The 10,970-nt window shown below is 37.2% G+C and overlaps 1 protein-coding gene across 1 annotated transcript; it reads right to left on the bottom strand.

The window, feature by feature from the left end:
- Positions 1 to 3,014: 3,014 nt before the first annotated feature.
- Positions 3,015 to 10,131, bottom strand: LOC116841110 (RAB11-binding protein RELCH homolog). Its single transcript, XM_032808653.1, has 16 exons — positions 9,891 to 10,131; positions 9,525 to 9,725; positions 9,037 to 9,195; positions 8,598 to 8,950; positions 8,393 to 8,506; positions 7,950 to 8,200; positions 7,368 to 7,678; positions 6,864 to 7,150; positions 6,382 to 6,709; positions 5,693 to 5,846; positions 5,363 to 5,486; positions 4,846 to 5,116; positions 4,401 to 4,536; positions 4,018 to 4,217; positions 3,544 to 3,805; positions 3,015 to 3,467 (listed from the first exon to the last, which is right to left on the bottom strand). The coding sequence occupies exons 1-16, from the start codon at positions 9,943 to 9,945 to the stop codon at positions 3,320 to 3,322; spliced, it is 3,354 nt and encodes a 1,117-aa protein (XP_032664544.1). The 5' UTR covers positions 9,946 to 10,131; the 3' UTR covers positions 3,015 to 3,319.
- Positions 10,132 to 10,970: the final 839 nt, after the last annotated feature.

Here is a 10,970-nt window from a genome sequence, read left to right as displayed (position 1 = left end):
CGTAAAATTGACTCTCAGACAATCGCGCTTGAAAGATGTTCTCTTGGATTCTTGCAGTTTCTTCGAGTCTGCGGAGTTGACTTTGCGAGTTGTGGAGTGTTGATCGTTGAATGGTTTTCATATTCGTGGATCGGCTTGTATTCTCTTGGATCTCCTTGTGATTTTTATTGTTGGACCCAATTGAAATAAACGATTTGTCGGACAATTGGAACTGAGAGGTCCGGGATCCTCCTAAAATTTACCAGCTCCGATAATGACAATGTGTGTAGAGAATATTGTGTAAACAAAAATATATTATCGAGTAGAGAGTAGATTATTGTGTAAAGTACAGTTTCTTTCGCAATCAAAATCTAATATCATCGCATTGAGAGGCTAGAAATTCGAGATTCTTGGCACCTTACAGTAATCATGTCAGATTGTGACATCGGAGAGTTGAAGTCACACGTAAACTGTAAAAATCATACGTGACTTCTCGCTTTTAATGTCAAAATCCAACATGTTTAACACTGAGAGACACTCAAGAAGTGTAAAAAATTCAAATATACTCAATACTAATATGCATGTAACTCTAACATATGCGACCGAAACACTTGGAATCAATTCGAAATAACGATGTAACGTTATTGCGCAAGAAATACGAAATTTTTAATGTAAGAATCTTGACGGTGTGTGTAATCAGCTCGCAAAATCGGCGCGATTATACGAAATTGCAGAGAATAGGGCTACACCAGAAACGTCTTTCGCGCATTGCGCGATTTTCTCGAAATCACTCGTTGTAAATTTCGTCCGCGGAAGTATCCCGCACTTGTGGCTGTTCTCGATGTAATATCCGATGTGTATTCGAAAGAAGCGGTTTCTTAGATGTCCAGACCAAACGCTAAAGCGATCGATCGTCAATCATCGGCGAATGCGAAGCGCCGGATCGTGGAGCAATTGTATCGATCTCAATTCGCTCACGTGGTGCTCCTAAGCGAGTCCTACAACGTATTTTATTAACACACAAAACGATACATACATACATACATACATACATACATATATATATATATAATGTGTGTGTGTATGTGTGTGTGTTTTCTGTTTCTTTTTGTGTGGCAAACTATTCGCGCGGAATCTCCCGGACGCAGTCTCGTTTCGCCGTCACTCTCCAACGATTGTAGTAAATATTCAATGTATATATTATATATGCATATATATTACTACTATTATTACTACTACTATTACTATTACTGCTACTACTACTACTGCTACTATGACTCTACTACTATTACCACTACTACCCTACTACTCTATTACTACTATTACTACTACTACAACTAATAATAATAATAGTGATAATAATAATGATAAGCACGGGACAATTTAGGCTTCATAAGCGTTAATTGCATACGTTGATGTACGTGTATGTAATGCAATTCGCGACTTTGCGATTCGTGATCCGTGTGAGATGTTATTCACAGTTGCGTCGCGCGATCCCGATTTGCAATTTGTAACTTTCGCGTCGCGGATTCTGTAAAATTTACGTAAAGACAAAAAAATAGCGATTCGTGCATCGCGCGCCTTGTCACAAAAAACACATACATTCATACACATGTGCGTACAATCGGCGTCGTAAAGGTGTCCGATTTTTTTTTTTGTGACTTTCGAAACGCATCTGTCTTGTTCAATAGGAAAATTTTCTCCAACAATTTTTTTCCATTAGACAAGACGAATACGTCCGAAAGTTACAAAAGAAACCGGACAATCTTTCTGACAATTGTATACACACACACACACACACGTACATATATATCCAACAACATAAAAACAGAACAAACAGATGCAGAATCATACATACTATTTCAGCGACACAAACGACCTCGTTCAATTTTCCTTTAAATTAACACGGGATTTTCCGTTTTCCATGTGTGCCTTTTTTTCATACACACGCGGCGCGCGTGTCCTTTATATTTTTTTCTTTTTGATATTACACGTGTACATACGTGGAGATGAAAAAGCGTGGTGTAATTAAGGTTGGTGTAAGGATTTGATCTACGATAAATTACGAATATGCTAATTGGGAGAGCGAGGGAATGTCACGGTGGGAAACGGTGCGAAAAAAAAGAGAAACAAGAGAAATATACACATAACAGGATATTGCAAGCGTACTTTATCCGTTAATTTAATCTTAATTTTGCGTACGGCTAATTGCACGCTGTTTAGGTAGGCGGCTCTTTGCGATTATCGCCGATCAAATTGAGTGAGTCCTTGGAACGTCACGGTGCTATCGAAAAATCACCACTGACCCCTCACGAGATTGTTTCGCGAATCCTCACGGATCTTCCTCCACATCGTTACCGTTTCTGAGAGACCGGGATCCTTGCACGAAGTAATTCTGAAAATCCCTTTGTTATCATCGATGTCGCGCGCAACAGGATTTTTCAAAAGTTACACCGTGTGAAAGGTAATAAGTAAAAGCGAAACGACCGCGACGACAGTCCTACGGAGCAGTATGCGAGTATGCGTTGTGTGTGCGTATTCCCCCCCCTCCCGCGACACAACGGTCGTGTCGCGACTAATCGACCGACCGTGGAAAGAAACACAATAATGACGTTTCGTTGACGCACATACACATCGGTATATAAGCTGTGATTATATAAAAATAAACAAAAAACAAAACAAAAAGCAAGAAATGAAGAAACAGAACCGAATGAGAGCAAGACAAAAAAGCAACAGGATGTGTATTCCTAGAAAGTCTGATTTTGTAACTACTTTACGAGGAAAACACTTGTGTATTATATATAAATATATATATGATACGCGATATATATATATATACGATATGACATACGATATGAATATGACGTTTGTTTATTACTATGTAAAGTAACAGATTTCAAAATTAAACATTAATTACTGTTAAGCGCTGTATTTGTTGAATCTTTTTTTTTTGCTTTTCTCTTAACACAAATCGATCATGTCGGGGATCGTCGGAAAAGGATGAATTTGGGGAAACACCGAACATGTTGCACATGTGTTGAGAAAGAAAAAGGGATTAACATTATCGATATCGATTTTTACAAAATGTGAAAATTCGTATTTTCCCTCCGTCCGAAGCGTGTTGTTTTGACATTTAAACAAAATAATTTACATGTTACTTACTAGCTAGAGCACGATAAAAAAATAAGTTAACTTTCCTTTAAAACAACATTCACATCCTAACAATAACTTCATGATTGGTCTCTCGCTGATCTTTGTACGAGGAGTCGACGAGACACTCGTGACGCGACGATAGTAATACTAAGTTTCCTTAATTTACCGTTATAACGCAGAGGTAAGTTTATTTTTTGCGAAAAATGCTAGACATGCTGGGCGACCCGGTTTTCTGCTGAAAGATCTTGCTCATCCTCTGGCGCATGTCTTCCACACCCTGGCCGACGTTCACCGTCGCCATGGACAAGGAAAGCCCGGAACTCATCGAAAGTGTCCTGTGAACGTCCAAATCAGTTTCACGAAAGACCGATAAGAGAGACGTTCATAACAATAATTCCCTCTACACGATACCTCTCGATCGGCTTCGCTACATCCTGCCTGGATTCTGTTTCCCTGAGCAGCGATCGCACCGCATCCTTCTGCTGAGGTAGGCACTGATTCACCAATGTCTCGAGATGCCGCAGTCCCGGCACCACTACTCCAGAAACGCATTGGCTACTTAACGGGCAATAAACCAACACCGAGTACGCTTCCACCAATGTGTTCACCAATTCGATCTTGCGGTTCTGTTGAAGCGCGAATGTGGCGATAGCCGATAATTGCGTCGCTATTACTGCAATCGAAAGCAACAACTCAGTATAATGTAAAGACCAAGTAGGCGTAAAGTAACCAACGAGAATGATGCGGAGAAGTGAACAGGGATACATGCATCATTTGTCATTGAAATGTAATGCGTGGTATATACGGATGTATGTGTGAGAGAAAGAGAAATTCCGCACTCATTATTTCATACGTGTGACAGACAGATATTACAGAGTAACTTACTGTCTTCTATATAATTCTGCGGACAATTGGGCGCGATAAACGCGAACGTGGACACCAATGAAGTAGCCAGAGCTTGAGAAAATCCCTGAGGGTCCTTTGCGATCGTTTCCAATGTCAATCGTGCTTTGTCACGAGCTTCTCTTACTTTGCATTCCGTTATTATACGACCCAATGAAGAAATCGCTGCGCAGCGCACACCACTGAAAAAAAAATTAATTCGATTATCGTAACATAGGAGTCGAAGAACACAATGTTGGTGAACTAAGGGTCATCGTTTACAGATGTTTAACGATATCGGAGTAATTATGTTTTCTGAAAGCCAATGAACTTGGAATATCGAACGCTATCAGATACATGCAAACATAAATAAAAAAGATTCTCACACTTCGGGATCGCTGGCTAGTGTTACGATGGCTGGTACAATCCTCGCGCTCGCGAGTCGATCTGAGACATGAGCTATGATTAAACCGAATAGCGCTGCCGTCGCGCATCTCACACTGGATCGCGGATGCACCACACCTGTGAGAAAAAATGTGGAATAAGAATGTTAAGACTTTGTTATTTAATGTAACAGAAAGTATATGTATCATATTTTTAACAAAAATATATTTAAAAGAAATTTAACACATTAGATATGTATGATACAAATTTAAATAGAAAATGAATTTATAATACGGGTCGTTATTTTTTAAAATTTAAAAGAATATAATAATATTTTATAGTGTTATTATACTTTTTACGTTGATTTAAGCGTTATTTTCCAACTTGCATGAATCATTTTAATAATAACTATGATATTAATATAATAGAAACGAAAATATCACAAACCATCCCATAAACTAACAAGTACGTGCTCCTGCATCTCTTCTCGAGCGCACAAAATACTGGCAGCGACATGCAACCAAGATATACTAGTACCGCTCAAGGACAAGATCACAAGGAATTGTTTGAAATAATCGATTAGATCCGTGGAATCGAGAGTGCTCAGAATCACCAGGTAACTTGGAATCAACGTGAGATTCATATTTTTCTTGTCTACCGATAACGCTGTCAGTTGCTTCTCGAGTTCCGACACTTCAGGGAAAAATGACGCTTGTATCTGAAAAAATAGTATTTATTTACATATAAATAAAATATTTCGAAGTTTAGAAGTCTTTGAGGTTAAAGAATAGGAAAATTCAAAATAGCGAATATAATCCAATCTAAAGACAAAGTCAAACTTCAATAAATCAAGATATAATCAAGATTATATCTTGAAGAATAAAACCACACACATACACATATATCTCTCAAAGAAAATATCAAGATTCAATAAATTCGTTTAATCATAGAATTATATATTTACCTTCGACCGTGTAATATATGTGCCAAAGCCCACGCACAACGAATAAATGTACATGAGAAGTGTCTTTAAAACGTTTTCGTGCACTGCGTCTATGGATTTCACCATTTCCAAAACATCGAATACCCTGCAAAAGAAAAGTACCCATTCTAGTAATCGTTGAAATTTAAGAGTGACCAAAAAAATCTTCGTCTGAAGATTTGCATTCTTAATTTTAATTTATCGATTATCGTAATTTATTTGGTGTCAGAGATGTTCACTGCATAATAATGTGCCAAAAATGTGCTCGCGAGACAATTAAATACATCGTTACTTTAAGGATAACATAATTACAATTTAGTTGTAAACCATTCTAATTCCGGCCAGGACACATCCTCCCAGGATTTGGAGAAAAACGTGTTCAGGAGAATGCCGACATTGACAGGACCCTCGTAGAATACCCTCGGGTCGACGATGTTGGAGTGACACAAGTCCAGAAATTCCTCGGCTGCACCACAAAGTTTTCTAGAAAACTTTTGCGCTTTTGTTTTTGTGCGAGTTTATAAACTTCGTGCAAAACAATACAATATTCTCGACTCCAAGATTTTTCTCGAGTCTTCGAATCCTGCAACCTTTAAACTCTCCATTCTTAAATCTTATCTTAAATCTTTCGACACACACGTGCATGTTGTATGTCAAATTTAAAAAATTCTGACATCTTTACAAACTCCAGGATTATTTTATGAATTTTTCTTTCCGAATTTTTTTTTTGTAATTCAAAACTTGACAAATTTCGGATAATTTAAAAAGGCGAATTTGAAAAGAAATCATCTCTTTCAAATTCTAAAATCGTCAATCACTATTTGCTTTCTCTCATAATTTTATCAAGCAATTCATCAAGTTTTACCAGCTTGATGAACCTCTTCATTTACAACTTCCGAAAAATCATCGTTCCAAAGCGCGAATGGTGGTGAAATTTCGCAACTTCGCGAGTCACCCTGTCATCTTGCAATTTACTTAATTCTATTACTCTAGTAACTCACGCAAGTCCGACGAGGTTCCGTCTTCGATGCAGGATCGCACAGCATCGGTATCGGCGACGCACAGGACCATATATGGCAAGATACATTGCAGAATACCAACTGACGGCACCAGTTTCTCCTCATCGATGTAGTCCTTGTTCGGCGAATTCTGCGAGTGCGTGAGTTTCAGTTGGTTCTTTACTTTCGAGATTATGCGCGGCAGCAGATTCAGATGCAATCTCTTCAAGGATAACGCCCACTGTGCCAACACCGGTAACAACACTGAGGATGCCGTTTCGATGACCATCGACGACGTGTCATGGAGCGCTGTTAACGCTAGTTCCTCGCACTACGATAATACACACACATACGTATATGTACGCGTAGATTTAGAATAAAAAATTGTGTAATCTATTGTAATAAAATATATGTTGTAACTGCAAATATCACAAAAATTTCCAGTGTACAAAATGATATAAAATGGAAGAATTTGTCATATTTACTTGGAAATATTTGTCAGGATCGTCCATCAGAGCTATGAGCAACGCGAGACTTCTCACAACGCTGGTCCGAACAACGGGATCCTTGTCTTCCAATAACATCTGCTGCAGCATAGACAACATCAGTGAATTTCTAATGGAAGCCGACGTGTACGATGCGAGTACCGAACAACACTCGACAGCTAATAATCTCCGCTCTGGATACTTGTGTTGACTTTGTTCCCAGCAGATCGTCAGAATTTCTTCATTTTCTAGCGGTTCTTCCGCTAGTTTCACCATCACGATTAAACCTGAAAATGTAACAATAGAAAGCAATTATTTCAGATTACTTATCTTAAAACACACACACCCTAATTAACCTAATTTAAAACTACTTCTTCATAATATAAATGTGTCAATGTAAGATACATTGCAATAATTTTCTCTTCTTAGATCTGAACGATTAATATTATTGCATAATTCATTACTACTGCATTATCAAGCTGCACATATTTTAAATGCGCTAACCGGCCAATATCATTTGCCGCTCGTCTTCCTGCGGTCTTTTCTTCAAATTAAACAGCAGCTGTAGCAATTTCTCTCTCTCACTAGAATTCGGATGCAGATGAATCGCGCTGAGAATCAAAGGAATGATCTCCTCGCGCTTGTTAAGAATGATATTAGGCACAATACGCGGCAAGGTACATGTCAGAATCTCCACCAATGTGTCCCGAGTAACTCCGCACTTCAACGATTCTTCTACTGAGGACATCACCGATCCCGAAATATTCGCCAAACAGTGCGTCGCTACTTCTAATTTGAACTTTGTTGGTAGATCTCTGCAACGTTTAAAAATATATACATTGAACAATCTAAAAATTATTAATTTTATAAAATAATTAAATCTACTTATTATGATATACACATCTAATTATTAGGCTAATTTGTAAAATACCATCTACTTTATCATTCTATTTATACTGTTTTATATTACTATTATACTTGTTTGTTCTGTTTACTTGTTATTAATCTTTGATTTTTTAAGTCTTACTATTAAATGGCAGTTGGTGAAATATCTCAATAATATGTAAATATAATAATATATATAACCTGGAAGATGTGGTTGATAGAACATCTCTAGAGGATCGCTCTATAATATTCACTCTAGGTAACTGTAGCCTGGTCCATTCTTTGTCTCCCGGATCTGTTTCATCTAGACTGACAACCGCGGAAGCACTATCGTCTTCTTCCGGTTCCTGAGTAGCAGTCGATATGTCTCTTGGTAATGGTTCTAACATTTCAAATTTGTCAGGAGTTGTAGAACTGGAATTGATGGTACGAATAGTTCCGCAGCTACCAGACTGTAAACAAGATAATTCTTCCTTATATAGACATTTCCTTATACAGAACGTCTAGTGCATGATAAAATTATTATAATTTAATCAACGAAAGACAATTTATCTACAATTTCTGTGGATCTAAACTTTCAAACTGTTATCGATTATTATTATTATCGAAAATATTACACAGCATCATATTATTAATTAACATACCTTAGTTGGATTTTCTATTGCATTTTCATTAGATGATGATATTATTTCCTGAAGAGCAGCTTTTTCCTGTTCTAATACTGCTGTTTGTTGTTGTAATCTTTCAATCTGTTCTGCCTACAAGGAATATAAAAATTCCAGATTTTCAGAATGAAAAAATTAGATGTCACAAGCGTATCTTAAACTTTACAAAACGAGAGTAACAAACCATTTCGTGAAATTCATTCTTTCGTTCCTCGACGATTTCATCGACGACAAAGTCCGTTTGTACAGCGACACTTACAGATGGTGGTTTATCGTGTCCATTGGCTCTCATGTATTCCCTGTATATCTGTAATAATTCTGCAGGTTTGGGAATATTTAATCCTACATCTTGCCAGTCTTCAAAATCCTGATCTTCGTCCTCATCACTAAAGGTAATCGAAGTAAGCTTGTAAGATCTTGCCAGCAAGTACTCGTTGATAAGAAAATTCAATGCTCGCTGCTCATGTGGTTTGATAGGTAGTCCAGTTAGATTCTTTTCAGAACTCTTGTCAGGTGCCTTTAATGTACCTTCCGATTCTACGACATTATTTATCGTAAAATATTAACGAAAAATACACTGTAAACAAGCCTATAAAAATATTTTATTATTTCAATGAGTATACCTGTTACTACGGTTAGATTAGCACGTAATGCAGAGATATTTTCTCTAGCCTTGCGCAATTCAAATTCAAGAATAGCTACTCTTTCATCAACACCAGCTCCATCTTCTGAGTACCGAGTCATGTCCAAAGAATCCAAAGTTGCCTGACTAGAAGACCTGGCTGTAATAATACTTCATTTACAACAATAATATTTACTTATTATAATCAAATGATAACTAATGAAACATGAATATTCACCAATTAATGTAGATCTTAAAATTATTAATTTTCAATACTTAAAAAATGTCCATGTAGTTATGAATAAATTTAATTGGATTTTTCATATAAATCTATTTGACTTTCAACAAAATGACTATTCATACTAAAATTTATCAGTTAAGAAAAAAGATAAATCTTGATACTTAAGATTTTTTTAAAGATTTTCTTATATTCTAAGATATTATTGCCTAAAATCTACAAGATTTTCTTGAAATTAATGAAATACATACGCATGGGTGTATATGGTTCTGGCTTGATGTTAGGTTTCTCAAAGTTGTTTGGATTTGAGAAAAATTCTCTGAGAACTGATAGCTCCTTGCCTACCTCACATAGTTCAGCATGCAATTCTAAAGCTGTCAAGTAAAGCTTCTCATCAAGAAGTTTTGTAGCTATTTCTTCATAGGATATAGATCCCTTCTGAGCCATGCAACCTAAATAAGTGTGAAAAGGAAAAGATTAATAACTGTACAACCTGCTTCGCATGTTTTACGGTTGTTGTTACATCTTACAACGCAGTTCGCTGTTGACACTTATTACAGCTAATCGAACAATTACCAGCATAATATGTTGCAAGAATTAGTAGACAAAAAGGTTACCTCCTCTACCGCTCATGGAGAACGGCTCCTTTATTTCGTCGACGGAACTCGCCATGACATTAATATGTCCAGGTATTCGTGAGAAATGACATTTCCACCTGAGCCAATGTTAAATTATTCTACATATAGTGCTCGAGCATCAAACGCAATGCATACGCGAATGAAAACGATTATTTACAGACTAAATCGAATGACGAGTCATCTGTCAGCTACCGACATTACGTTGGGGATATATTTGACAGATGACGCCAGTGATCTGTTCTTTTCAGCTGCATTACTGAACTGGTGCAATAAATAAGGGTGCTATTTCACGTGTCGTACGACAAGCTTTTCGGATACGTTTATTGGTTGGCGAATAAAGTATTTCTAGGTTCTATGTTCGCCAACCAATGAACGTATCCAAAAAGCTTGTCGTACAACACGTAAAATATTAAGGCCCTTGCAGAATGCCAGGCAACAGACAATAGGAACAGAGAATAGAAATTCTGATTGGTCAATTATTTCTATTCCTTGTTCCTATTGTCTATTGCCTGTTCTATATTGCCTGTTGCCTGGCATTCTGCAAGGGCCCTTAGCCTTAGAGTGAGAAAACATATACTTGTCTCACTTTAACTTATTGCATCAATTCAGCAGTGCAACTGAAAAGAATAGACCACAGGTTAAACGTTAAACCCATATCAGACTATAGATTAGGATTGAGATTGAATTGAAATTTAACCAATCAAAGCAAAATTCACTAAACTCAAGTTTGGTGAACTTTGCTGTGATTGGCCAATTTTCAATTTAATCCCAATCTTAATCCGTAGCCTGATACGGGCTTTAAAGCCCGTATCACACTAGCGATTGGCGATTGATGATTGACGATTGAAGATTGGAACTTGACCAATTGGAACAAAGCAAGCCAAAGTTGGAGCTCGTTGATTCGTCAAAATCTAATCTTCAATCATCAATCATCAATCGCCAATCGTTAGTGTGATACGGGCTTAAAGGCCAAATCACACTAGCAATTGACGATTGACGATTAACGATTGAAGATTAGATTTTGACGAATCAACGCGCTTCAACCTTGGCTTGCTTTGT

This window comes from Odontomachus brunneus, unplaced genomic scaffold (assembly GCF_010583005.1).
Source record: "Odontomachus brunneus isolate Ranch 3 - 2012 unplaced genomic scaffold, Obru_v1 Obru_scaffold_013, whole genome shotgun sequence".
NCBI lineage: Eukaryota > Metazoa > Arthropoda > Insecta > Hymenoptera > Formicidae > Odontomachus > Odontomachus brunneus.
Note: the sequence above shows the minus strand (reverse complement) of the source record. Positions and strands in the feature narration are given on the sequence as shown.

Excerpts from the sequence above, each read along its gene's own strand:
- LOC116841110 (XM_032808653.1), bottom strand. The coding sequence starts at position 9,945 with ATGGCGAGTTCCGTCGACGAAATAAAGGAGCCGTTCTCCATGAGCGGT. Across the intron at positions 7,151-7,367 it reads GCGGCAAATGATATTGGCCG|GTTTAATCGTGATGGTGAAA; the intron begins GTTAGCGCATTT and ends TTACATTTTCAG. Across the intron at positions 5,847-6,381 it reads CGGAACCTCGTCGGACTTGC|CCGAGGAATTTCTGGACTTG; the intron begins GTGAGTTACTAG and ends TTTGTGGTGCAG.